At 41.0% G+C, this 27,415-nt stretch overlaps 1 protein-coding gene across 1 annotated transcript in view; it reads left to right on the top strand.

Moving 5' to 3' along the window:
* The window catches only part of LOC147830144 (laminin subunit alpha-3-like), a 184,926-nt gene that overhangs the window by 115,591 nt on the left and 41,920 nt on the right, over positions 1-27,415 (top strand). Inside the window, exons 10-13 of the mRNA XM_087188732.1 lie at positions 8,829-8,919; positions 10,816-10,947; positions 12,741-12,803; positions 18,801-18,935. Coding sequence (XP_087044858.1) covers positions 8,829-8,919; positions 10,816-10,947; positions 12,741-12,803; positions 18,801-18,935 — 421 coding nt within the window. The remainder of the gene's footprint in view (positions 1-8,828; positions 8,920-10,815; positions 10,948-12,740; positions 12,804-18,800; positions 18,936-27,415) is intronic.

The following is a 27,415-nucleotide window of genomic DNA, read 5'->3' as shown; positions in this document are numbered from 1 at the left end:
ACAGAGGATAAACCCACATTTCTGTGGATATTTGATTTTTGATAATAGTACCAACACAGTCCAATGAGGGGAAAGCTCTTTCAACAAATGTTCCTGGAAAAATTAGATTTTATGTGAAAAAGGATAAACTTTCATCTTTTCTCAAATCCCATAAAATTCCAATTGGTATGAATCGTGGATCACAAGTAAAACTAAAGCTTTAGAGAAAAATACAGAAAAATATTCTTTTGATTCAGAGAATGAGAAAGTTTTCTTAGGTCATGTACAGCAGTAACCATGAAAAATGAACAATTAAACTTTATCAAAATTAAAAAGGCTTGTTTATGAAAGACAATATTGAGAAAATGAATAGGCAAGCTGAAGACAAGGAGAAAACATTCAAAAAACATAAATCTGATAAATTATTGCATCCAAGATATATAAAGAACTCTCCTACCTCAGGAACAAAAACAAAAATAACTCCCTAGAGTATCCAAAAGATTTAAACAGCCACTTCACAAAAGTAGGTATGTAAATGGCCAATAAGTAATGCTTAATATCCTTACTCATTATAGAAATGCAAATCAGAATTACAATGGCATAGTACTATGTAGTCACCAGGATGACAATTATTCAAAATGGCTATTTGCATCAAATTTTGATGTGGGTGTAGAGCAACCATGCCTACCATAGATGGCAGTGTGACTACAAAATGGTACAACCCCTTTGAGACAGGATTTTGTTATAATACTAAACATACATCTATCCCATGACAAATTTACTCCTAGGCACTTAACAGCTTATGCAGGTAGTTCCAAACTGGAAATAGTCTAGGTGCTCATCATTAATAGAGTGGAGGAACAAATCCTGGTGTATTCATGCAAGGGAAAGCTAAGGAGCAATAGAGAGGATGGAACTACTGATGTATGCAACAACATCTAACAATCTTAAAAGCATTATGTTAAGTGAAAGTCAACAAAAAACAACAAAAAAGAGCATGTATTGTGTGAGAGCCATTATAATGGAATTCTGAAACACAAAACTAATCAATAGTGGAAAAAAATCAGAATTGTGGTTGACTCTGAGAAGGTGGTGATGGGGTTGACAGGGAAGGGACATGGGGAAGCTTCTTGTGTGATAGTATTGCTCTATACTTACATAAGGAATTGAGTCTCACATTTATATGGATTTTTCTTAACTTGGTGAATGTACAATTAAGAGTTCTGTACTTTTTGTATTTACAGTCAAAGAGTAAAAACTGAACACATATTGAACTCCATTTAATCAAATCCATGCTGAAATACTTAGGGGAAAGTGATTCTTTTCTATAACTCATTCTGAAATGCATAGAAAATAAGATGGACTAATGGGTGGAGAGGTGGATACTTATGCAATAAAGTAAAATGTTAATGGTAAACACCTTGTGGGTGGTATATATATGTTGACTTGTAAAATTGGAAATTAAAAAAAATACCGTGGAACCTTGGTTCACAAACACTTTTGTTTGCAAACAATTTAGTTTGCAATTTAGTTTGTTTATCAGGTGACAAATATAGTCATGTCCATCTTTCCTGAATGCACACAAATATGGCCATCTTTTCTAGAATTGTGGAACAAATTAAGTTCATGAACCCAGGTACCACTGTACAATGTTGAGAGAAAAGAGCAATGAAAAATGTCAGCAGCACAATATTTTAAAAGTGATTCTTGATTTCTTTCCCTTTGGTGAACATTGATATACTTTTTTAAATTGAGGATAACCCATATTGTTTGAGATAATGCATGAAGATATTTTATCTCCATCAACTAACATAGTTTAGTGTCTTCCATAAAAGCATAAGGTTTTTTTTCCTCATTAAGTTTATTGGTACATTTTAGGTATAAAATATAGTTACATTAATCATTGGGATCTTGTACCATTACATGAGTATCTTGATTCTTATTTTTTACCCCCTTCCCCTGCCCTCCCTTTACCCCCTCCACCCTTCCCTATTTTGCAAAGACTTTGTTTCCATTTTTTTCCTTTTCTCATATTTTTTCTTTTCCCTTTTTTCCTTTCCCCTACCCCTCCAACTTCCCCTGCTCCTTTAGACCTTTTCTTCCTGTTACACAATATCAATTATACATTTTTTAAATTACAATATCAAGATCTAGGAGACATTACCACAGATTTTACAGAATTTAAAAGGATATAGAAAGCATATTTCAAAAATCTGTTTTGAAATAAATTTGACAACTTCTAAGAAGTACCTGGGAAGACAAATAAATGAAACTAACTCTGGAGGGAATATAAAATTTGAATAGCACCTATTAAAGAAAGTATATTCCTAGCTTGAAAACCTACCTATATGACAACAGCAAGCTCATATACATTTTAACTGATAAATTATATCAAACATTTAAAGCAGAAAAAAGAAGGAACACTTCTCCCCTCATTTTAGGAACTCAACATTGTGCTAATCCTAAGACTGGATAAAGATAATAGAAGAAAAAAGTATGAGCATAGATACAAATTTGTTTAATGAAACAAACTATTAGAAGTCAGATCTGGCAGGATGTAGAGAGTGGTTTTGTTATAGGCATGGTAGTGTTGGTTCAGTATTGGAAGATCCACCCCCAAAAGTCATCATTTTAACAGAAAAGGAAAAAGCCATATGATCCTGTCACTAGTTGGAGAAAAAGTATTGGACTAAATTCTACAGCTGTTCATGGTAAAAGCTATCAGGAGACTAGAAGTAGAACAGAACCTTCTCAACAGATTAAAGACATGTACTCCATACTTCCAGCGAGAAGTCCTTATATGAATGGAGAAGATACAATGCTTTCTCCTTAAGATGGGGAACAAGGGCAGATGTGCTTACTCTTTATTTGTCCATTAAACTTTGAAACCTAGGCCTAACCAAAATAGTCTGGAAATAAAATGACACAATTAGGATAGGATTGGGAAGGTAGAAACAAAATCTTTATATGTAGATGAAATGATCATCTCCAGAGAAAATACTAAGAAATCTCTAGGAGCCCCTAGAACTTGTATTTGAATTTAGCAGGATTAGAAAACACAAGGTATATATAAAAATTCAGGTCTGTGTATACTTGCTATAAATGAAGAATTGGATATTGAAATTTAAAAGTTATGTAGAAGTACAAAGGACCTAGAAAAGTTAAAAACAAACAAAAAAACAAAAACAGTGTTGGAAGATGTTTAGTACCTAATTTTAAGACTTCTTCTAAAGCTACAGTAATCAAGGCAGTGTTGGTGTAAGGAAAGACATATAGATAATTTGAATAAAAGAGAATCTAGAAATAGAACCACACATATATGGTCCACTGAGTTTTGAAAGATTATTTAACATTAGCATTTTATGGAATATAAACTCAATTCAAGAGCCGAGGAAGAGATAGTGTTTTCAGCAAATGGCACTAGAACAGCTGGTATCTGTATATAAAATATTAACTTCAACTCTTTATTTCCATACATGAAAATAACTTGAAGGGATCTATGAACGTAAATATGAAAGCCTAAAAGTATAAAATTTTAAGAAAAGATTATAAGGGAAAATGTTTATGAATTCAGGGTAGGCAAGAACTACCTAGGATACAAAAGACATGATGTATAAAAGAAAAAAATTGATAAATGAGATTCCATCAAAATTTAGAACTTTAAATGACATCATTAAAATGAAAAGTAGTCCTTAAACAGACCATATTTACAATGCATATAACCTATGACCAGAATATATAAGGAATTCTTTGAGCTCATTAGTAGACAACCCAATTAAAAAGTAGACATGACAAGATGATAAATAGCCAGTATAGCACAAGGAATGGTGTGCAACTCTAGAATCAGAAAAATTTTAATCAGTACAATAACAAGAATGAATTATACACTCATTAGGGAGATGAAGTTAAAAGTTTTAAAAGCCTTGTCGTGACTTTTTCTTTTTGTTGGATTCTCCCCCTTTGTGTTTAATTTGTCATGCCCAATGGATTCATTCTGCTGGGCTTCCTGGGGTTGTGATCCTCATTGTCTTTTCCTAGGGTATTGTCTAAAATTTTTTGGAGTGCCAGTTTGGTATTCATGAAGTTCCTGAGGTGCTCTTTATCATGCAAATATCTTATTTCTCCATCAATTTTGAGAGATAGTTTTGCAGGGTACATCAATCTGGGTTGGAAGCTGTTTTCCTTTAGGGCTTGAAATACATCACTCCAAGCTCTTCTTGCCTTGAGGGTTTGCATTGAGAAGTCTGCTGTGATTCTGATGGGCTTTCCTTTGTATGTGACTTGTTTCTTTTCTCTCACTGCTTGTAAAATTTTGTTCTTCTGTTGGATTTCTGGAATCCTAACTCTTATATGCCTATGTGTAGATTTTTTTTGATTAAGGATAGCTGGAGTCCCATATGCCTCACGTATCTGTATGTCAAGTTCTTTTCCCCTCCTTGGGAAGTTTTCTGGCATCACTTCTGTGAACAGCTTTTTTATGTCATCTGCATTCTCTCCTGTTTCTTCATTGACTCCAATCAGTCTTATGTTATTCTTCTTTGCATCATCTAGCAGCTGCTGGATTGATTTCTCATGTTCCTTTACAATTTTAAAGCAATTTTTCTTTTCCTGGTCACTAATTTCAATCTTTTCTTCTATATGTGAAATTCTGTCCTCACATTGGTTCATTCTGCTGTGCAGACTTTCGATGGAGTTTTTAATCTCCTGAAAATCTGTTTGTATCTGTTTTATGGATTCCATTTGTTTCCTATATTGGGATTCCATCATGTTCCCCAGATCCTCTATTTTTTTATCTGTGTCCTCTCTAGATTTATTAATCATGTCTTGCACCATGAGCACAATCTTTGCTGTTATCTGAGTAATTATTTCTGATTTCATTTTTCCCAGATCCTCTTTTGTTGCCAGTTCGGGGAGTCCAGGTTGTTGAGTATCAGATTGTTCCATCTGGTTTCCCTTAGGGGTTGCTGTAGGTGATCCAGAAGTCTGTTTTTGAGGCTTGTTTATGTGTCTTCTCATTTCCACGGTGGGTGGATGCTTCTGGCGCCTTCTCTGCTCTAGGAGCTTGGAATGGCAGCGGGGCAAAAGCATAAGTTTTGATCTAAGTCTTACACTTGCTACCTCATTGTTTGTATCTCAGTATTTCCAAATTTTTTGTCTCTGTCACACATGTATACTACATAAACTAAGAAATGGATCCAGGAGCAGATGGAGCACATATGGCCACATTCTCCACTGCAATGAATCCTACAACTTGACAGAAAATATATTTTAAAAGCACAATATGCCCTCCTTCCAGAATCTGTAATAATGTGAAAATTAGGAAAGAAAGAGTGTTATCAACAAACCAGAATTTCAAGAGATTTCAGGAAGATAGAAAGCAAAAACACATACATGGAGGAACACACAGCTGTGAATGTTGGAATGATTTAGAGGTGTTCCAAGAGGCAACAAAGCAGTTGATTGAGGAATCTGTAGCTAAACCTATAAAACTTCATTGAAATTCATAAATGAAGACTTACACTGAGAGGCACAGTGTGTTTCCAGGGTTAATACTATACTTACATCATTTTTGCGAAACCCATCTATAAATTCAGGGCCATCACAATCAGAATTTCAACAGGACTTTTATGAAGAGAACAGACTGATTCTGAAGTTCTTATTGAGAAAAGAATATATAGGAATATATAATTTAGAAAAGATGAACAATTATGAGGGAGAGTGGTCTTCTGAGATTTAAAACCTATCATGAATCTGTATTGAGTTTAGGTATAATGTAGGGATAAGTAGTCCAATAGACCCTAACAGTCTTGAAACAAATTCATTTTGATGTTAAAATGTCACTTTTCATGAAATGGCACTTCTAATGGAAATGAAGGATGGGCAGTGTATTAATGATTTGGAACATCTGGTTCTTCAATTGAGGGGAAAGCCTTGTCCTATGTCATATACAGAGGGACATGGGAATGTTGATTGGGCAGGGAGAGGAGAGGGGGCACTTCAAGGCCAGTTGGCTTGGTGAGTTATAAATCAATAAGTTAATAAAACTTTAACATCAAGTTTGGGTTTGTTGGTAAAGGATACATATCCTAGAGCAAGTTCTGTGAAATACTTGTAAGAGGAGAATAATAAATTACCTGCCATCAGCTCAGGATTGGGGATGTGAAGTGGGAACATTATAGTCGGGCTGGTCCTGGAGACTTTCAGGTAATGTCTCAGTCTGTTTGTGCAGCTATAACAGAATGCCTGAGACTGGAGCATTCACAAAGCATAGACTTTTATTTTCTCACTATTGTTGAGGCTGAGAAGTCCAAGGTCAAGTGTGGCAGGTTCAGTTGTCTGGTGAGGGCTGCCCTCTGCTTCCAAGATGGATCTCACTGCTATGTCCTCTGGAAGAGAGGAACACTGTCTTTACATAATGGAAGGCAGAAGGGCAAGAGAGCCAACTGCTGCTGAAGCCTCTTCTGTAAGGCCTTTCACTGCAATCATGAGGGAGGAGTTCTAATGGCCTAATCACCTCTTAAAGGACCCAGCTCTTAACACTGGTGCATTGGCCATTAAGTTTCCAAACTTACATTTTGGAGGAGACACATTCAAACCTTGGCAAGTGGTCACACAACCAGAACTGGAGACCCAATCACTGTTCTGTAGGGCAAGGAGTTATCAGAGATACCTGTATTCTCATGCAGTATTGATTTCATTTTTATTTATTTGGTTTTCTATTTTAACTATTTGTTTAGATAGGAAAAATTTAATTAGTGTGGAAATTTCCCGAGATGTGACATCTGAGTAAATACCTGAAAGAAGTGATGGAATGAGCCAGGCATCTGTTGTTGGTGGTGGTGATAGGGGAGTTGACATTATAGGCAGGGGGACCTGCAAGGCCATAGCGGGGAGCAGTGTGGCTGGAAAGGAGTTGGATTGGATGAGGTCAGAAAGATAGCAAAGGCCAGATCAGGTGAGTCCCTTAGGCATTAGTAAAGAAACTCCACTGTAGGACCTCCTGGGACAGGGGAGCCAGTGAACAGACTACACAATAGTCTCCATGTGCTTAAGAGTCACAGAAATGGAAGCCAGAAACGGAGTTGTAGTTATGGTCAAGGAATTGAAAGACAGAAGTAGAGAGATGGGAGGATTTGCCTGAAGATTGAAAAACATGTACACAAAGCTCTGCTTGGAGGAATTCAGATCTAAGACTGATCAGAGCAGGGCCTGGATTCTAGGTGAGCTTCCATAGATGGCTTCTTTGGGTGGGGCCAAAGGATGGGTTTTGTGGAGTGGGCTTTCTGCTCATGGTTTCAATCAGCATGCACTACACTCTTCAGTTTGGATAGTTGAGGTTTCTCATCTTACAGTGTCATGAAAATGCAACTTCAAGCACCCACTTCTCTCATGAAGACTGCTTCCCCCAGAACCTCCAATATAGAAGTCATGAAATGACCACTTTCCTTGGGTTTTGACCTGGTCTTGGTCCAACTAGGGCCATGGTGCCCATGGATAGATTCAGCGGTGCATCTCGCCCTGTGGTCATGCAGGTCCGAGAGAACAACACAAGAGTTCAAGCAAACTATAAGCATCTGCAGAATAATCTGTTGTTCATTCTTGGTCTTTCATTGCTATTATTTGTGTCTTTAAAATATAACTTCTTTGTGGAAGATGTTTTGTGCTGAAAGGGAAAGCTTGGACTGCCCACTTCAGAGAACATTTCTTATTTTCTCTTCTAATTGGAAAAGATTGGGGAGGTTGACCTTTGTCCATTATAAGTCACAGTGGCAAGCAACAGAGTGGAGGGTTAATTGGCATTTGATGGAAGGAAGGGTGGGCTACAGCTGTTCCCTAATTGCCCATAATCTGTGCATATAAATGTTGAGTCAGAGAAGTGGCCATCATTGTTTTTAACCTCAATATTAAACTGAATTCAGATTTTAGCCCACAGGACAAAGGGTGTTAATAAATAAGTCTGGAGTTAATAAAATCCTCTAAAACAGGGAGAGGACATAGAATGGGTCTTTGTTCTTCCCTCTGTGTTTTTGTGTAGACTTTTGTGTGGGTCAAAGTATGTTATTTTTGTTCTTGTTAATTTCCTACTGCCTTTCCTTTCCATAAAGAAAGAACACTGTCCTCCTAAGCATTTCCAAATTAGAAAGAGGCAGAATCAAGCTAGATCCATGGTGTATAGTTCTTGGAAACTGGTGGTGCATGTTGGGTAATTTGATTTTGTGGTAATTACGAGGATTAACCATGAACTAGAAAAAGCTGCCTAGTATCATACTTTAAAATGAGCTCTGTGTCTGAGACTCGTGCCTACACTTTCTATTCATATAATAGAAATGTCCAGAAAATGGATTCGTGATGAAAGCACTGCTAAAATTAGAATGGCTAGAGATGAAGATCTATATGTGCTATTTCTTCCAAAATTGGAGATGATATATATGCACACATGACCTTTTTATTCTCTTGGGTTAAACTACAGTTGCTTTATTATTCATTCATCACTTCTTCTGAATGAAGCCATAGGAACTAGTTCTTGAGCTTTTTTCTTACTCAAATGTCAAGTGCTTCATTAAAGTAAATTCTTTGGTAGAGGGAACAGCCTGGGGTGTCCAGTTCATGAATCTTTTCATCATTTCCTCTTCGAATGATAAAATTTGTCTTCAGAGCCAATGTTCAGCCAGTATCCTGTGGCACATCTTGGAGAGCCAAGGTTAAGATCAATGCTTATGTTTTTAGTTGCTTTGAAATTACAACTGGAAATGATAGAATTAGTATTTTTCCAGGGGAGTTGCACAAAACAAAGAGCACTGGACTTCTCCAATATTGTTCCTTCTAAATTTTGTTTGTTTTCTTTCTAGCACAACACGGCAGGTGTGAACTGTGAGGAGTGTGCTGAGGGTTATTATCGCCCTAATGGGGTTCAAGTTAATGACACCTATGGCTGCACCCGTAAGTTTCATATCAGCTTTGTGTATCTAAGACTGTACGTACTGCTCCAAAAAAGCCATCAGGCCCAGTACTAACTGGTGAACAATCTCATTCTCTCTCTGTTCAGACTACTGGTTCTGCTCCTTGCTAGCTGTCTGACCTCTAGTTACATAAACTCTCTGAGCAGATTTCTTATAGGTAAATAGAAATGATAATATAATTTATAAGATTACATAGAATTATATTGAAGCCCCTAGCCAAGTACTTAGCATTGGACTGTTTTGTAAAAGGTTGCAATAAATATTAGTTCCCCTGTGTTCTCTTTTGATATGTTTCTGTGGTCCAGTAATTTCCACTTCTGTCAGAATTAGCATCAAAGCAACATAGTAATGAGTGCACATGGATTAGTAATAGTCATAATATTTAATATTACTGTGGTTCACTGAGCATTTGCCAGATGCAAAGCATTGCCGACTTACATGGAAATCATGGAGATCTTATTTAATTATGACAAAAAAAACTTAGGACATTGCATCATTGTCCTCATTGTTAGATAGGAGAAAACCAAAGGCTTTGAGTAGCTAAATACTTCAATCTGGGTGACAAAACCACTAACTAGTAGATCCAGGATGTTATTAATCTTTGTCTGGCATGACTGTGCTGCAACACATTTATTATACAGAAAAATGGCTCTAGTTTTCCCCTGTGGAACCGTGAGTCGTAGGCCAGATTATAGACTTTACTCTACACGTATAACCTATAGCAGTGATGGCAAACCTTTGAGAGCTTTCAGTGACACAAGCAGCCCAATTTGGCACGTGTGCCATGGGTTTTCCACCACCGACCTAGAGGCTATGTAACACTGCTTATTTTATGCTGTCCGGTTGTCACTGTTGGAAAACAAATCCAGCTCTGAAGTCAGTCTCTGTGCCAACCCCCAAGTGAATTCTTCCTATATTAACATTTGAGAACGTCAAAGCCCAAAGAATATGTAACACCATTTGCTTCTCTCTAGGGCACTTTTAGTTGTTAAAAAGTATTTCTACTTCCTTCCTTCTTTCTCATCACCCTACAGAGTATGCCTGTGGCTTGTCTTGTGCTCACAAAGGATGGGCATGGCAAAGGAAAACGGGACGTTGTTAATATAACCCTACCTGTTCAGAACCTTGCTTTATTGCTTTCCTAGTTTTGTTCCTCTTCATTAAGTGGTCCATAGATGCATGGAAGCTTGCTATCTATCAGTAGGACTCATAAATGGTAAACAAATTATGGGCAAGACATCAGAAGAGCCTTGTTCTCCCAGTTCCTCATAGGAGATGGACCAGATGAGTGATGGCAGTATTTTCGCTGTCTAGGGTCACTCACTGCCAGATCAAGGGAAGCCCCCAAGTTGGGATTACAAACCTCTTATACTCCAGCCATGTTACTTTCAAATGCAAACCTGACTATCATGTTTGGTTGCAAACACTGCTTTCAGCAAGCTGTACCCTTCAAATCTAACATTGGGGTGATGGGAGTGATCTTGTTAGGCTGTCTACAGACTATCTGTCCATATCTAGGCGTTGAGTCTGAACAGACCTGCCAGGAGTGACAGCCCAGCTTACCCACCCAGCTCTCTGATGGCAGCCTGTATATGAGTAGTTTGTGTCTCATTCAGGGAGCTGAGGAATGCTCAGCGTCATCAGTGACATTCTTGAGAGCAGCCCAGTGAGGATGTTCGTGAAAGCTGTTCCTGATAGCCCACGAGGCTCAGTTGCTGAGAACCAACAATCAAGGGTGGAGAGGGAAATGGCTGTACCCTCCAAGGGTAATTGGGGACCACCGATCCAGTGTGAAGCAGTGCTAGGAAATACCAGGACATTTCTGCTCTGCATGGTTCAGTGAAGGACTGATCCTTGGAAACTCTTGATTCTTTAGCTTGCCAGTGTGAGGCTGGACGCTCAGATGGCTGTGAACGGGGCTCTGGCCTCTGTCGCTGCAAGCCGAATTTCCACGGAGACTACTGTGAGAAGTGTGCGGCTGGATACTATAACTTCCCGGTTTGTTCTAGTAAGTACCTGCTGCAGGACAAGAGGCCACCCTCTCTGCTGTCTCTGGTCTCTGTGCATTAACACCTGAGGACATGGCGGGCGGGTGGGGGGACATATGTGGGGCCAGGGAAGTAGTAGTTACTCGAATGTTCCCAAAGGTCTGGAATGCGTAAGTGTTATGATGTAAATACATTTTATAGTCTTATTTATCCCTATGTTGTTATGTTGTGCTACAGACATTGTCATCTCATTAGGTTAGAGGGTCAAATATTGGATATTTCAACTTACTAGTAATCCATTCGTGTGACTTTTCTTAATAGACCCAGAAGAAATGTCATGAGCTTTCAGGTGTCTGTTTGTATACACATAGTAAATGTCATAGGGTGAAGGAGAATACATTTTTTCCCTCCTGCTGTGCAATAGGCCAAGCTATTTAGAGCCACCTCCACACACCTGCAACATCTTAGTGCCACTATGAGACAAGGCATATATTTGTTGGAAATTCTACAGACCATAAAGCAGCTATGCAAACTGGGGCAGAAGCGTTGGTTCTTTTTCTTCTGCAGCAGTAAAAACTGTACTTTTGGGTTAAGACAAAGAAACTTGGTCTCAAAAAGAATCCCCTTTCCCATTGCTACATTAGTTGTGGTAACTCCATCCCCACCCAGCCCCATGACTGCTACCGATGAGTCCCAGGAAAAGTATGTTGAGCTGTGGGAACACTGGGCAGGCCTCTTGTGAATGGGGTGACTCTATTTGTTCCAGTTTACACCTGCTGGCCTGGGGTAATTATTAAAATAGCACCCAGAGGCCAGACATAGTAGCACATGTATGTGATCCCAGCACTCTGGGAGGCTGAAGCAGGAAGATGGAAAGTTCGAGCCCAGCCTGGGCCACTTAGTGTCTTAGCAAGGCCCTGTCTCTAAATTTAAAAAGGCTGGGGATGTAGCTCAGTGTGAAGGCCCGGGGTTCAATCTCAAACACCACGAAAACCAAAACAAACAAACATCCACTTTCACTGTGGATATCGTCCTAGTTCAGATGATAAAATATATTTAAAGGAACCAATGTCTGAAGCCCAAATACCATGACATCACATTAGGACTTTATCAACTTCACATGTGAGATTATTGGATCGGAGCTGAGCACACATTGCCCTTGCTTTTCAGTAGAAAGAAGAAGAGACTGAGTCAGTTTTATAACAAACAAAATTTAAGAGAAAATATGTGAAAGAAGTATTTTTTAAAAGCTAGAATCAGTTTTACATTAAAAACCAATAAAACTGCTGAAAGAGCCAAGCTCGTTCCTGCTTAGGCTGAGACTTAGCTATTGTGAGCACAAAATACTCCTTCTGTCCATTAATCTTAAATCAGAATATCTGACCCATCTGGTTTCAATCATCAGACACTGGAAAGAGAGAAAACACTGCCCACTTAGCTTACTGTCAACGTGTTACCTTTCACTAAGTGAGAAAGCCTTCCTTCTGTTTAATGCAACTCAATATTTTACTTTAATCTCCTTAACCATAATCTGCATTTAAAAAAATTTTTTTAAATTGATTTTATTGGTACACTTTTGATATATATAATGATCGCATTCATCACAGGGAATTTGTACCTGTACATAATATTTCTTGATTCCTTCTTTTTTCCCCATTCCCTTCCCCTCCCTTCAAAACTCTTTCCCTTCCTTATTTACAGAAGCTTTGTTTCTGTTTTTTCCTTCTATTCTCTTTTTTCCCCTTCCCCTCTGCCTTGTTCACCTTCCCATTTGAACATTTTCTCTCTGTTTTTTTAATAAACTATTTTATAGGAACTCCCATTTTTCCAATTTCTACTCCAAGTCCAGAAGATCCAAGAGCTGGAAAAGCAAAAGGCAAGTAACTTCCTTTTTGGTTTAACATCAATGAAAATGTTATGTTCCACTTTCTTTTCTGACATCCTGTATGGGTGGCCAAGCTCAAATTCAAGTTCTCTTTCCTGGAGTTTGTCAGGGGACTTTTGTAGATGTCACCTACTTGACCTGTTCCCCACCCACATTCTCTACTCGGGCCTGTCCTTTCCCGTGGAACTGGCTCAATAAGGAGCATGAACAGGGTGTGGGTCAAATATCATTAAAGGTGGTATCCTTTGAGTGCCATGGCAGTCAGCAAATGGTTCTTGTTTATAAATTACAGAACTTAGTGCTTGAGTCCTGATTACAACACACTTCTCTCTGGTTTTCTTCTACAGGAATGCTCAGATCCCCTATTTTTAGTGTGTTTACAGTAATCCTATGTTATTCAATTTCTTCCTCTCCCTAGGTAGACTGGTCGTAACTTCAGGTAAAGAAATTTAATTGAGCTTTAAGGGAAACTCAGAGGTGTGTTACAAAATGTTAGGGAGGCTGTAAAAGAAGTACCTAGTGCAGTTAGGTTTGTTGGCGAATTTAAATGCGCAGATACCCACTGTAATTTGGTCTGTAGCACATTTTAAAAGCACCTATTTGGGGAGCCCTAAGTCCCAGCAGTGAATATTAGAAGCACAAATTTGTAAACTGCCAGGAAATATTCAGCCCTGGACAATACTGAACACCCTCTCATCCCTGAAAATTTTAATTCTTTAAGGCCCTTTGAAGATTCCAGGTCCTGAACTACTGCAGTTCTTGGGGCAGGGGCATGGTTCAGAACACTGCGTTTTCAAAATATAAATTCCTTTCTATTACCCAAGATCTTAATCTAGATTTCCAGGATGAAGCTCAGGCTTGTATTTTTAACAAGTTTTCCAGATAATCCTGATATATGTTTCATGTGAAGAACTGCAGATGGAGATGGTAGAAATTCCTTTCTAGTGGTCGGCAGACTTTACTGGGAAGGGTCAGATAGTAAAGATTTTGGACTTCATGGGCCTTATCTCACATGTCTTCAATGGCTGTTATAGTGTGGTTACAACCACAGGCAATACGGGAATGAGTTCATGTGGCTGTGTTCCAGAAAAACGCTATTTACTATAACAGGGACAAATTTGGCCCCCAGGCCATGGTTTACAGACTCAAGGATTACATCGGAATTTGGGTGTGGGATTCCACATCAGGCAATGGTATTTTACCAGATTTCCATGTGAAGCCAAGATTGAGACCACTATTCTAGAAAATTGGCCCTCTATATCCATAGAGTCTATATCTGCAGACCAAGTGACTGCAGATAGAAAATATTTCTTAAAAAGTGTCTGTACTCAATGTGTACAGAATTTATTCTTATCTTCATTCCCTATGTGATACATTGTAGCAACTACATACACAGCATTTACATTGGGTTAGGTATTTTGAGTAAGCTAAACCTGTTTTAAAGTATATGAGAGGATGTACACAGGTCATATGCAAATACTACAGATACTATGCCCTTTTATACAAGGGACTTGAGAGCATTCTCAGATTCTGGTATCCTGGAGGTACCAGGGATGACTTTACTTAATTCTCAGCACTGAAGAGCTGGAACAAATGAGAAAAGTTTTGCAGGTCTGTCTGTGTTCAGGTTTTTCACTGTATTTCATGACCTTGGATATTATTAGAATTTTCCAGGTCAAGAGTTATTATTAGACGCATCTTCAAGGGTTCCTTTGGGAAATGACATTATACCCAAAGCATACTCTCTGGAGGGACACTTCTAGTCTTCCAAGTTCAAAGAGCAGTGACAAGCAAAACCAACAGCTGGAGAGAGCCTAGATGCTTACTTTATCAGGGAGATTGAAGTGATCTGGGCTGGTCCTGTGAGCAGCCCATTCGGCCTGAAGACAGAGCTGACCTGTTTTATTATTGAAGGAGGATTCTTGACAAAGATCATGAAAAGGTTTGGATTCCCCCAATGGCTTTGTAAGGAGGAGCTGCTTGTCCTTGTCAGGGGCCTTACTAAACAAGGAGAACTGCAAGCAGTTCAGGGGACAGCCTTGGGGGAAAGCTTTCCTGGGGATCTCCTCCCGAAGTGGGCACTTTATCTACCTGGCAGATAAGGCTTAGAGATAGGCAAATTCTGATGGCTTAGTTGGAAACTCTGCAAATAAACTAGAATTTAAGGAATGGTGTTTACTGAGCAAAAGTGCAGGCTGCAGTGTTTAGCATATTCTTTATTCGTTGAACTTTGCTTAAGTACCTTTTCTGTACTAGGCCTTGCCATGTAGTTGCTGTGCCCTGAGAGCCCCCAGTTTGGGACAGACGACAGCAGGAGCTAAGAGCAATGGCTGTGAAGAACAGCGCGGCATGCAGGACACCAGCCCTACAGCCAGAGGCAAAGACAGAGGGAAGGGAGAGAGGCAGGGTGGAGGGGGACAAGGAAGGTAAGTAGGTTTCTCTAGAGCAAAGAGGAGATTTGAGCTGTTTGGAGCACAAAGAACAGTTATCCAGGCAGAAAGGAACAAAGAGAAGGCATAGAGATGGACAGGGATGGCAGGGGGGCCCTGGGCTGAGTCACAGGGTGGGGAAGAAGCCCAGGGAGAGGTCACCTAGAGGGTGGGAAATCTCTGGGTGGGGAGCCAGGGCACAGCCATGCCTCATCTCAGGATGCTGTCCCCACCAATGACATTGCAGATTTGTTCCTCTGTGATGATTGTTTTACAGCAGGTGACAGAAAATCATCTTAGGGAAGGGGCAGCTTTTCTTAATTTACATGAAAGGTGCTAGTGGGTCACTGGCAGCCTGGAAGACTTGAAGGATCTACTCTGTCACACTTGTGGAGGACGTTGGACTGTGTCCAGAGGCATTGGGTCATCTTTGAAGGTCTTAAAACCAAGAAGTGATATGGAAAAGTTCACAATTTTTGAAAGATCACTCTTGGTGCCAGCATGGAGAATGAGTTAGAGGGCACAAGGCAGGATATAGATGGCCTTCTTAGGAGAATTTTAGAATCAGAGAGGCAAGAAAGGATGAGGTCCTGAACTCTGGTGGGAGAGAAGGATTCAAGAACTGTATTCATGAGACACAGTCACATGGCCTGGGAGGAGTGTGGGATAGTCTTTCTGTTTCTGTCGTATGTCAAGATTCTTTGAATCTCAATGCTAAGGTATAGACCAAGTTTGTCATCAAATCTCAAAGCTTGGTTTAATACTGAGACTATAATTCACAGAAAGAGATTCCCTTTCCCTGAAGCATTCTCAGTCTGCATAGCTGTGGCCTTGGGACCTTGTGTGGATGCTGTGAGGGATGAACAGGGTGGTCCTCATGCCAGCCTGAGCTCCAAGGCATCTCCGGTCATGAGCGTGCCCTCGGTCACTTCTGTAGGGAATGAGGAACTTCCTTCTACCCTCTTAGGCTCTGTGACTGGTCTTAAGAATTAAATGAACATAAGGCTGATTAACAGGGAAAAAAGCATACAATTTATTTAGTATTTTACATGAACACAGGAATCTTCAGTAGGAAAATAAAGACCTAAAGAAGCCTTTAGGTCCAACAGCTTATATACATGTTACACAAGGAAAAAAAATAGTGAGAATGTGACAAGACAGTGGATCTGTGGGACAATGGGTAGGAAATATATGGAGAAACTAAAGGTGGAGAAGGGTGATTTCTACAGTGTTGCTTACCAGATCCATTCCAGTCAATTCTCTGTCTTTGGTGCTAAGAATGTCCCCTTCCTGGGTCAGGGAAGTACCTTTCTCATGGGACACCTTATCACCTCCTTTGAGGTAGGAAAGGGAGGGCAGAGAGCCTTTCCTGTTGTTTGTTCAGTGCCTGGGGGTCAAAATAATCCATGTCCTAGAGGGATGAGTGTCAGGGTGCCCAAGTCTCAGATGCCCAAGCCTCCTACCCAAAAGCTTTGATAGCTGCATATAACCTATGCACACTGTCCCATATACTTGAACCTAATTCGACATCAGTACTATGTAAACAATTGTTATACTGTATTGCTTAGTGAATAATGACAGGGAAAAGTGTACACACATTCAGTACACACAGATTTTTTCTCAAATATTTTCAATCCATAGCTGGCCAAATCCACAGACACAACTCCCATGGATAGAGGGCCAACTGTATTTTGTGTGGTGTGTTCCAAACTGCTTCACTTCCGTGCACTTTTTATCAAATTAAATGACTGTCCAGTTTAAGTATGAACAGATTAGAGATCAGGCAACGACTGTAATGTTGCTCTGAATTACTTTCTTATCCTCAATTACTACATTAGAAAAATTAATTCCACAATTTTGTTATTAATCTTTTATCTGAAAGGTTAAAGGTTGAGGGCAAAGGAGAAGAGGAGAAATTTAGCTAACTGCTTACATTATCTATTATTTTAACCATAGTAAAAAAATCTTTCTAAAATGCACAAGTCTTCCCTCCCTTTGTAAGTAGGGTGAAACCAGTCAAATCTCTGAATCTTTCAAGCTCTTCCTTAGGGGAACATTTTTCATATTTAGAAATGTAAGTGTTTTCAATATGAGATTGGGTGGAATATCTATCTATCTATCTATCTATCTAACTATATCTACCTATCTAGATAGAGATCTAGATAGATAGAGATATAGATATATAATATATTCTGAAAGTTATTTTTTAAATTGTCACCAATTTGTATTCTTAGAATAATAGAAAGAACATGGCTTTGGAATCAGGCAGACCAAAGTTCAAATCTTGACTCTGCTCTCCTGGCTGTGTGAACTTGGGCGAGTTAATTACCACTTCTGAGCATCTTTTTCCTCAACTATGAGCTGCATACCTATCTCACTGGCCTCTTCCTTGACTTTATTATTCATATTCATAATGTAGTCAAGGAAGAGCCCTCTCCTTTGGCGACATATTTATTTCCTGAAAAATACTCTTCGATGGTAGAAAGGTCCTAGTGTGAGTGCTCATGAAGTCTTCAGGTGTCTAGACTTTCGCTTCTCCATTTTTGCTTAATAAATTGCCCCAAAATGTAGAGGCCTAAAACCACAGAGGTCATTTCCCTCCCTTGTGTGGGCTGTCAGGGTGTTCTTAGGTCTGCTGGGGCTGTGCTTGGCTGGGGATGCTGGCACCTCTCTCTCCATCCCCTCATCCTCAAGAAAGCCAAGCTGGGCTCTCCCACGCTCTCAGGGTCTCCAGAGGGTGTGGACCATGCAAGGTGGGTGGAGACCTGGGCTCAGAAGTCACAAGACTGCATTGGTCTCATTCCATTGGTCAAAATCGGTGATGTAAAAAATGGAAGCCAGTGGGTGATGTCAAAAATGAAACTGTAGTGAAAAGACAAACCCAGCCAAGACAGAGAACAAGGAGAGGGAGGGAAGCTCACTTATACAGCCATGAGGGAGAGCTTCCAAGGGCTGAGACACACCTGAAAGGTGAGAAAGAGTGTCTGTACCCAGGACCAGCTAGGAGCTGGCCGGGCAGAGGTACCTGCTTGGGCAAAGGCCATGAGGCAGAAAGTGCTGTGTGGGGCATCAGAGGCTCTTTGGCTGCTGGGAAGGTCCCGTTTCTGGGGATGAAGTGAGACACTCCCAGGGAAGCCCCCAAAGCTGCACTGGCGTGACATGGGGCTGAAATTATGTCCATTTCTTCTCTCCTATAAAGTGGAAAGTGGAAGGTATAAATGTGTTTAATTCAGAATTACCACTGGGTGGGAATCTACTATGTTGGAGTTTTACTGTACAATACTCAAATTAGGAAGGCAAAAAAAGGTCTTTCCACAGAGATAGATGTTGAAAGATTATAAATATATTGTAAACTAGTGCCCATCTCTGGGTGTTTTTTAAAGGGTGCCTCTGACCTTCCTGAATATTTACTTTATTTCCCTTTAAGAAGGTGGAGAATGTTTACAAGCCATCCTTCATTGCACTCTATTTCCATGATGGAAACCCAAGGAAGGGAGAAATGCACAAAGGCGTGGAGAGTGAAGGCCCTGCTGACATCTCTGGTCCTTGTCCTTTGCAGAGTGTGACTGTAACTTGCAAGGTGTCCTCCCAAGAGTATGTGACAACCAGAGAAGGTGCCTGTGCCGCCCGGGAGTGGAGGGCCCCCGATGTGACACTTGTAGCATGGGCTTCTACTCTTTCCCTCTTTGCCAAGGTGAGTGAGCAACACATAGCCTATGGATCCATGCTCCGAGATAAAGTCCTTCCTAAGAAGCCACACAGGACCTTTCTGGCAGGTCTGTGTGGCCTGCAGTTTAATAAATTAGCATCTGGCTTATATGTGCATGTTACACATGTCTGTCCCCCTGGGACCTGGTTACCAGTACCTCTTGTCTTCCCAGCCCTCCCTTCCTCCTTCCTGGTGGCAAAGTGCCTGGACTGTGGAGTCAGCTGCCTGGGTTCAAGCGCTGGCTCTGGTGAGGAGGTTGTAGGAACTGGCCAGGTAAAGGAGAGCAAGCAAGGGATCTATGGAGAAGAAACAGCACCTGCAAAGTCAGACACAGGAAACCGTAATTGCCTCCTTCCGGGTACTTGGAAGCCAAGGGTCCCACCTAGTAAGTCAGGAGGGGCAGAGGGAGTGGGGAGGAAGCATCTGGCTGGTCCTGAGTGCATCACAGGTAGGCCATAGACAGAGGGGCTCAGAGTGGCAGCGCAGCCTCAAGGTGTGCAGAAATGCTCAGCAGCATCAGGAAGGCAGGCTTTCCCTTATCGTCCATCTTTCTCATCTTATTCAGTTCTAATTTGCATAACCCATTGGCATCCCGAGCCCGGCTCTGAGAGAATCGGGGAAGTGTTGTCTTCATTTTCCTCTATCTGAACATGAGAGATGGAGAGACTAGGCATGGATCACCCTGGTGGGCAAGATGAGGCACCTGGAGGCACCGTTTGTGGGGACAGGAGCAAGAAAACCCTCCTGACCCTGGAGGACCAAGCATGGGTCACACTAGCTGTGCACTTGAAAACCACTTCTCCGTTCCTGAGATGAGTGCATCCTCATCCCATTTTTAGGAGGCTCCGGTAGGTACCTAAGTGCCAAGCCCTCTCAGCCTGGAACCACTCGCTCCTACATTAGTTATTGTTCTTTTGCCCTTTTCCTCTGCGGCTCCATCTCCCCTCAGCATCATGGTAAGAGCCTGTTTCCTGGGCCCAGTTCATTTTCCTGTTTGCTCATCTGTCTGAATGTAGACTCCAGACCCTACCCTTTCTCCAGTCCCACAGGTGTGCCCTCTGTGGAGACCTCTTCCCTGTCCCTCATTTCTTCACCCTAGCCTCTCTGGAGCCCTGGAAGCTCTCAGGAGTCCCGGCCAGGATACTGGGCCACCTGGAGGGCAGGAGGGTAAGGAGAGAAAGAGGATATCGTTTCTTTCTCTGTCTTAACATAAGAAATACAGTGTCAGAAACTAGAATTTCCAGTGCACTTCCTGTAGAAACAGCAGCACAAGTGATGCATGTGTTAGAATTGTGTGAATTATGCAAGGTGTGATTGAAATAATACAGTGAATGTTTAAATTTTAAAAAGTATTACAGTGAAAGACACATAGCCATGAATCCTCTTTACTGTACCCCCTCTTGATTCAAACATGCATCCCTTCTTTCTTACCACTTTATGAAGCAGCTCTAGAAGTCTTCTTTCATGTCTTCATGAGATGTGATCAAAAACACAGTGAATGCCACCACTGAGTGTCGTCTAATAAAAATGCAGCCTTGTAAAAACATTACCATGTGTTCTTATCCACTGGATCTGCACTTCTGGCTCTTTCCCAAAGTCAAAATGGCCATGAAATAGAATATACTCAGACATGACAGAAGACTTCAAGAACTGTTCCAGAAGGTGGTAAGAACAATGGGATATGTTCAAAGCCAGGGGAAGGATTTTGAGGAAGATTAATGGGAATGTCTTTTACTCTACTAACTTTAAAAAATTAAACACTCACCATATATTTTTTTATCGTAATGTGTACAAAAGGTAGCTTCTGTACCAAACTGCTTCTGTGGTCAGGTTTGATCCTTTGTCCTTGTATGTATTGTTTCTGTGGAAAGATATCCCAACTAATGGAACCGGCAGGAGGGAGGGGAGAAAACCACCCATCTCCCATGTCCACTGCAGGCCAATGCCTGAGGGGCTCATGTTGGGATTAGACAGGATTTTTTTGTTTAAGAGTAGGAAAAACTTACTGAGAGAAAGATAGCTTCTGTCTGAGAGAGACAGAAGGGGGGGCTGGAAAGTGGGTTGCCCCAAGATTTTAAGTAATAAAGAATATCTCTGTCCTATAAAAGCAGGGCAAGAAAGGACTGGGGAAGCCAAGTGGTTTATCTCATTCTCCAGATATTTAAAACAGGGCTATCATAGGTAAGCATTCTCTAGTCATGTTTTGGTTTTTGTTGTTTTTTGTTTTTTGTTTGTTTGTTTGTTTTCACTCTCCACATTACATCTTTGAATGTAAACTCTTTTGGGTTAAGAAGTGGACAAAAGTATCTCATGTCAATTTTCTATGTGATCCACTGACATTAATTTTAATTCTGTTTCAGCTGCCATCCTTATAATAAAAGCAAACCATTCTGTACCTGAAAGAATCTAGAGATCTTTCTATTTTCTCCTCAATACCAGCAACAATCCCAAATTCTGGTACAGTGAATTACAAATATTCCAACCTTGGCATTTACATGGGCAAGGTGGTCACCCCCCACACACACACACACTATATGGTGGAATTGTAACCAAGGCCCTGCAGGTTGAGAATTACTGAATTCCCAATCACCCTACCCAGCTCCCGCCGGCTGGTAGCATGGAGAGTCCACTTGGGAAGAGCAAGCTGAGAAGACGAGAGGCTGCCACCTCTCCCAGGATCCACTTGTAGAGGAGAGGTGTCACTCCTCCCACCCCCAGATCTGCTAGTTCAATGACTCCACTCAGGAGGAAAGGCAGGCCTGCATCTTTGCCAGAGGAATTGACTGCTATTTAAATATAGTGGAAAACTCTGTACCCAAGGGTGTTGTAGAAAATAATGAAAATCTTGGTGGATCACAATTAAAAGAGGCTGTAATTGGGATGCAAGCAGAACAGCAGAGAAGCCAAGAAGGAGAATCAGAGAAACAAACAGCCAAGAAAAGACTTCATGATTTCATAGATAATTTCAGAGGCTAGGAGGCCCATGAGCACATTGAAAGGCTGCACCAGGCCAGGAATGTAGCTCAGAGATGCTGCACCTGCCTGGCAAGTGCAAGGTCCTGAGTTTGATCTCCAGTACTGAAAAAAAAAAAAAAAAAGAACGCTGCACCAACTCAGAAGCAATTGGAGCAAGGCGTGGGTGACTGACTCAGAAACATCCCCAGACTACACACCAACCCATCAACACAGGATGAGGCCTCACTGGCATCAAAGTGAGCAAAGAAAGAAGAATCTAAAGTAATAGTCCTTGGCTGAATTGGAAGGGAAAAAGCAAACTCCCTAAACTATGATTGGAGCCTGCAAATGACACACACATATCCAGTGATGATGGATGAACATCTAAGTGACCACAGGAGCTTATGCACAACCTGAGGCAGCCAGGCCAAATGACAAAAACAAGAGGAAAAATCTAATCTGGAACATCAAAGACTGAACGTGGCCGGGGAAATAGACTGCAGAATTAATTCTGCCATGTCACTAAACAAATAATCAGTCAGTGAGACAAACAATAACAGTCTTGGTGATGGTGGTGAATCAGTAGCAGGGTTGCTACAATATATTGCTTAAAATGTAGAGTTTTCAAAAAATTATATGTTCAAAGAAACAGAAGTAGAAAGCAGACAGTGGAAATTGCTCTTGAATTAGGTCAGAAGGTGGAAAAAGTAGATAGACTGTAAAGCAGTTGTACCTTTCTGTGTAAATATTGATTAATTAAAGGAGACATGATGACAGTGTATCTTCAAATAGTGGGTATTAATACAGAGTAGAAGCTATTTAAAAGAAACAAACCCTAAGAAACAAATAGAAATTCTAGAGTTGAAAAGTATAATAACTGAAATGAAGAATTCATGCAAAGGGCTCAACACTAGATTTGAGCTGGTGGAAGAAAGAACCAGCAAATTTAATGATAGCTTAATAGAGATTATGCAATCTGGAAAACAGAAAAGAGAATGAAGGTAAATGAACAGAAATGCGAAGAAAGATGAATACCATTAAGTGCACCAACATATGTGTGATGTGAATACCAAAAGGTGAGGAGAGAGAGAGAAAGGGATAAAAAAAATAACCAAACAAATAATAGCAGAAGACTTCTCAAACTTGATGAAAGACAACCTGTACTTCTCAGATGTTCAATGAACTCCAAGCAGAATAAATGCAGAGGACTCCACACCCAGGTGAAGTTACCAAAGCAGTAACTTTGGTAACCACTATAAAGTTCAAAAGCACACCCAGAGTGATTTGTACTAACCAGTCCTGTGGCCTTGGAATCTCATGCCCTGATTGCTCAAGCCTGAGTCTCCCCATATTCTTGGAGCTGGGAGTGGAACCAACACATCTGAACCACATGAATGGAACAGGGGAAGGAATAGTTTCCCCATGGCAGAAACAACCAAGTTGAGATGGCAAAACTATGTGTCAGATCCTCAGCTTTCTGAGAAAATTTAGTCCCCTCAGATCCTATGAGACAGTAGGAACTCCTCTAAGCTGTAACTGCAGCATTTTTCTTCTTAAGAAGATGACAGCTGACATGAAAATCTCTTCAGTCAGCTACAGTGCATGAAGACGATGCCATGTCCTGTACTTTAAATGAAGTCAAGACTTTTCAGAAATAAGAACTTGTCTTCTCATTTACAATGTTGGTAGAGTTGGTTTGGAGCTCTGCTTGCAGAGGTCTCCCAAAGCCTTCTGAACTCACCAGAAGCATGGAAGTGGTATGGTTGCTCACAGACTCTTAGGGGAGGGACTGGAGGACCCCAGCTGGCACTGTGTGGTCCTTGTGGTGAATGTTTGCAGTCAGCCTCCGCTGGTCCCATTTGCAGTTCTATCATGGCTCTGGTTAGGGGAAGAGTCTCAGCCTGCAATGCAGAGAGGGCCAGGTAAATCCTGTCCTCTAATACCACCCCCTTTTATTTTTCAGTTTTTTCTCCACTCTACTCAGAGGGAGTGGATGGGCAGTGAGGGAACATTGTTTAGGCTTTGACATTCAAGCTGGAGGAAGGGAAGCAGCCTGCCTAGTGTCCTATCCTTGTTGAGAACTAATGCCCGCTAGTGCTTGTCCAGCCTTAGAGAAGCCCACAAGTGCTCACATGCAGTTCTCTGAGTTCTACAGGAAATGATGCGCCATTGTCTTTTTCCTGGGTGGTGTCCAGGTCTTTCCTGCAGCCTGTTGCTTTAGGTTAGAATAATTTGGTGAAGGGTTTGGGATCACCCAGCATGTTCTCCTTGCTGGTCTCCCTTCTCTTGCATTTGTCTTCTTTCCTGACAGCTTTTCTGGTCATTTTTAGAGGAAGAGAATAAATTGACCCACTGAATTTTAGAATTGAATGTGGCTCAAAATGTTACATCAGGTGGTCTAATAGATTTGAACCAAAATCTGTTCTTATGGCTCTGCTTTTTATTGCTTTAAAGATTTAAAAAATATTCTTTAAATGGAATTTTAAAACATTTCTGTTCATGCCAATTACAGACCTGGATTTATGTTCTGCACTAGATTAATTGAATCCAGACTTTTCTAAGTATGCTGTATTCTCCCATTTTGACTTTGGTTCACAAAGTGCCCTATGATTTTCTTTCTTAGAAGTAGAAATAAAACCACCAATAAGAGGCCAGATTGGCAAATTGTCTACATGTTTATAAAACATATTTGTGCATATTTGTTTAGAAGGCTGAGGCAGGAGGGATGATTGCAAGTTTAAGCCTAGTCTGGGCAACTTGGCAATTTAGTGAGACTTTGTTTCAAAAAAGTATGAAATTATTTCTGGCTATGTGCATAAAGTACATATGAATTTTGTGCTTAGATTTGGGTCACATCCCTAAGGTATCTCATTGTGTTTATGCAGATATTCCAAAATCTGAAAAATCCTGAAACACTTCTGGTCCCAACACTCTGGTCCCAGGCATTTCAGATGAGGGATGCTCAACTTGCATTAATTTTTTACATTGCTAGGGAGGAAAAGTGTCTTAGGGCACAGCAAATGAGAAGTAAAGAGGAATTCCAAAGGACCTGGACCACAAGAGAGAACAGAATTAAAATGCTTTTGGAGCCTTACAGTATTTCCATGAGTGAGGAAAAAGACGCCCAGGGCTGGGCTTGGCATTGAGGTTTGGCGGCTTTCACGGACAGTTGGATTGAAGTGAGAAGTGCATTGCCAGATTGGGTAATTCGTTTAAAACAATGTATGTGCTCTTAAGGGCAAGTCTTTGTTCTCGCCTCCGGAGTGTTCCCAGACTGCAGTCCTAAGGGCCAGTGTGTGCCATCCACACCATGCCATGGAAGTATAGCCACCACGCCGGGCGAGTACCCCGGCTTTTCTTTGAGACACTCACCTCCCTTTAGAGAAAAATGAGCTTGAATCAGCCAGGGCTCTCCTGAGAAACAGCACTAATAGAATGTGTGGATATCTAGAGAGAAACTTATTTTAACAGACTGGATTGTGGCTTGTGATGGCTGGCAGTTCTGAAGTGTGCTGGGTAGGCTGCCAGGCTGGAGCCCCAGGGAAGAGCTGATTATGCAGCTACGGTTGGAAGACAGTCTGGAGGCAGAATTCCTCCTTCTTCCTAGGGGGATGGCAGTCTTTTTCTCTTAACGATTTCAGCTGTTTGTGTGGATGATGATGGAAAGTTACCTGCTTTACTCAAAGTGTACTGATTCACGTGTGAACCTCATCCAGAACATTGGTCCACAGGACACCTGGACTGGCACTGGACTAAACATCTGGGCATCATAGCCTAGCCAAGTTGACACATAAAACTAACCAACACAAGTCACCCATGGGGCACCCACTCACATCTCTTTAAACCACATGTAATCTCTGAATAAACACTATAAGAAGGGCATAATTCTGCCTAGCATGATAAAACTATCATGCATACAATAAAAAACATACTAACCCTTTGCCCCGAAGAAAATGTGAAATCCCTGGGTGATGTTCACACTTCTTCTTGGTATTCTGTAACTTAAATTATACAATGTGAAGTCTGTACGTCTCATATTGTATGGATGAGGGAGGAAGACATACTTATTTCATATGCATATGGTATACACACACACACTCACCACATTCATACCAAAATAAGGAACAAATACTCGTTATAGTTCTATCTTCATCGTTTCTGTAACTTTCCATGTGGTCATAGCTGATAAGATCTTCTTCCACTGCCTGTTCCCTCTTCTCTTTGGCTTCAGCAGGCACCTCAGCTGGTCATGGTTCTTCACCTGGCAGAGTCACCCCAGTCCTCATTTTGTAGAGGGTCTAGGCCATTGGTGGTTTTGGGGTTGATGTTTTCCACTGACTTTAGTCACGAGGCATGGTAATACGGAGGGACACCATAAGGAATCTCCTGCATTCCAGACATATTCTTTTTTATCCCCATCATGGATTTCCCCTTGGTAATTTGGGAACAGCATTCCATCTGCCCTGTAATGGCCAAGAACATTTCCTTAGAAATCTGCCTCTAGGTGAGGACTTAATCTGCAGACTGGCCTAGTGGGGCCATGGGGCCATGGAAGAACAGTGATAGAGATGGCAGGAGGGGATCTGAGCCCTTGTCCTGCTACCTCTGAACAGCTGGTGGTGCAGCATTAGTCCTGTTTCTCCTATTTAGTTTCTTGTGGGGTAGGGAGTGTCCTATTATGTCAGTAATTCTCTAGCTCTTCTTCCGGTCGTGTAGTTCTTTGAGATCTGGAACTGTATTTTTGTATTTACCTCCACCACATAGCCAGCCACGGCACTACTGAACACAGTGTCTTCTGGCTGGGTGGATATAAAATGGGAGGGCAGGAGGTGGTGAATTCTCTGGGTCTCCCATTAATTGTGTCCCTCCGAACAAGTGACATAGCTGTTGAATTCCCAGGTAAGTTGTAAGAAAACTAGCTCAGTTCCCCTCCATCAGTGAGAATTTATTTTTTTATTCCAAGGACAATGAGGGAAAGCTCATTAACATTATTACTGAAACCCATTTTCAGAATAAGTCACCACTAATGGGCATCGAAGAGAATAAAAACTACATGGTCTTCTGGTCCCGCGGGGTGCTGTGGTTCTAGGCTTAGTCATATAGGGCTTGTTAGAACCCCAGAGGACCAATAAATAAAACGCCCAAAATGAGACTTTGCTTTATGGTTCTTTTCTTTCCCATGCTTCCACTTAGTGTGAAACCTTTGAGACCTTGTAAATAAGGTTCTTTTTATTTTTTTTAAACCAAGTACAGTGGATATTAATTTGGACCTTAGAAATACTAATTCATTGATTCCCACTAATTTGGAATAGGGTAAAGAACATTTTCCCAAGCAGTGGGAACTTGTGTGATTAGAATAATAGTTGGGTGACTCAGAAATGGCACTTAATTTCGGAATGTCTCCATGCAATGGTGGATTCATTGGGACCATCTCTCAGGTTCCTTCCAGTCTCATTAGGATGTGAAGCCCTCTGGCTAAAGTTAGCCAGGCCATTTCCATATGTGAGAAG

Source organism: Heterocephalus glaber, unplaced genomic scaffold (genome assembly GCF_053883595.1).
Source record: "Heterocephalus glaber isolate CG9 unplaced genomic scaffold, H.glaber_assembly_v1.0 deba00000331, whole genome shotgun sequence".
Lineage (NCBI taxonomy): Eukaryota > Metazoa > Chordata > Mammalia > Rodentia > Bathyergidae > Heterocephalus > Heterocephalus glaber.
The sequence above is the reverse complement of the archived record's forward strand: the minus strand, read 5'-3'. Positions and strand labels throughout refer to the sequence as shown.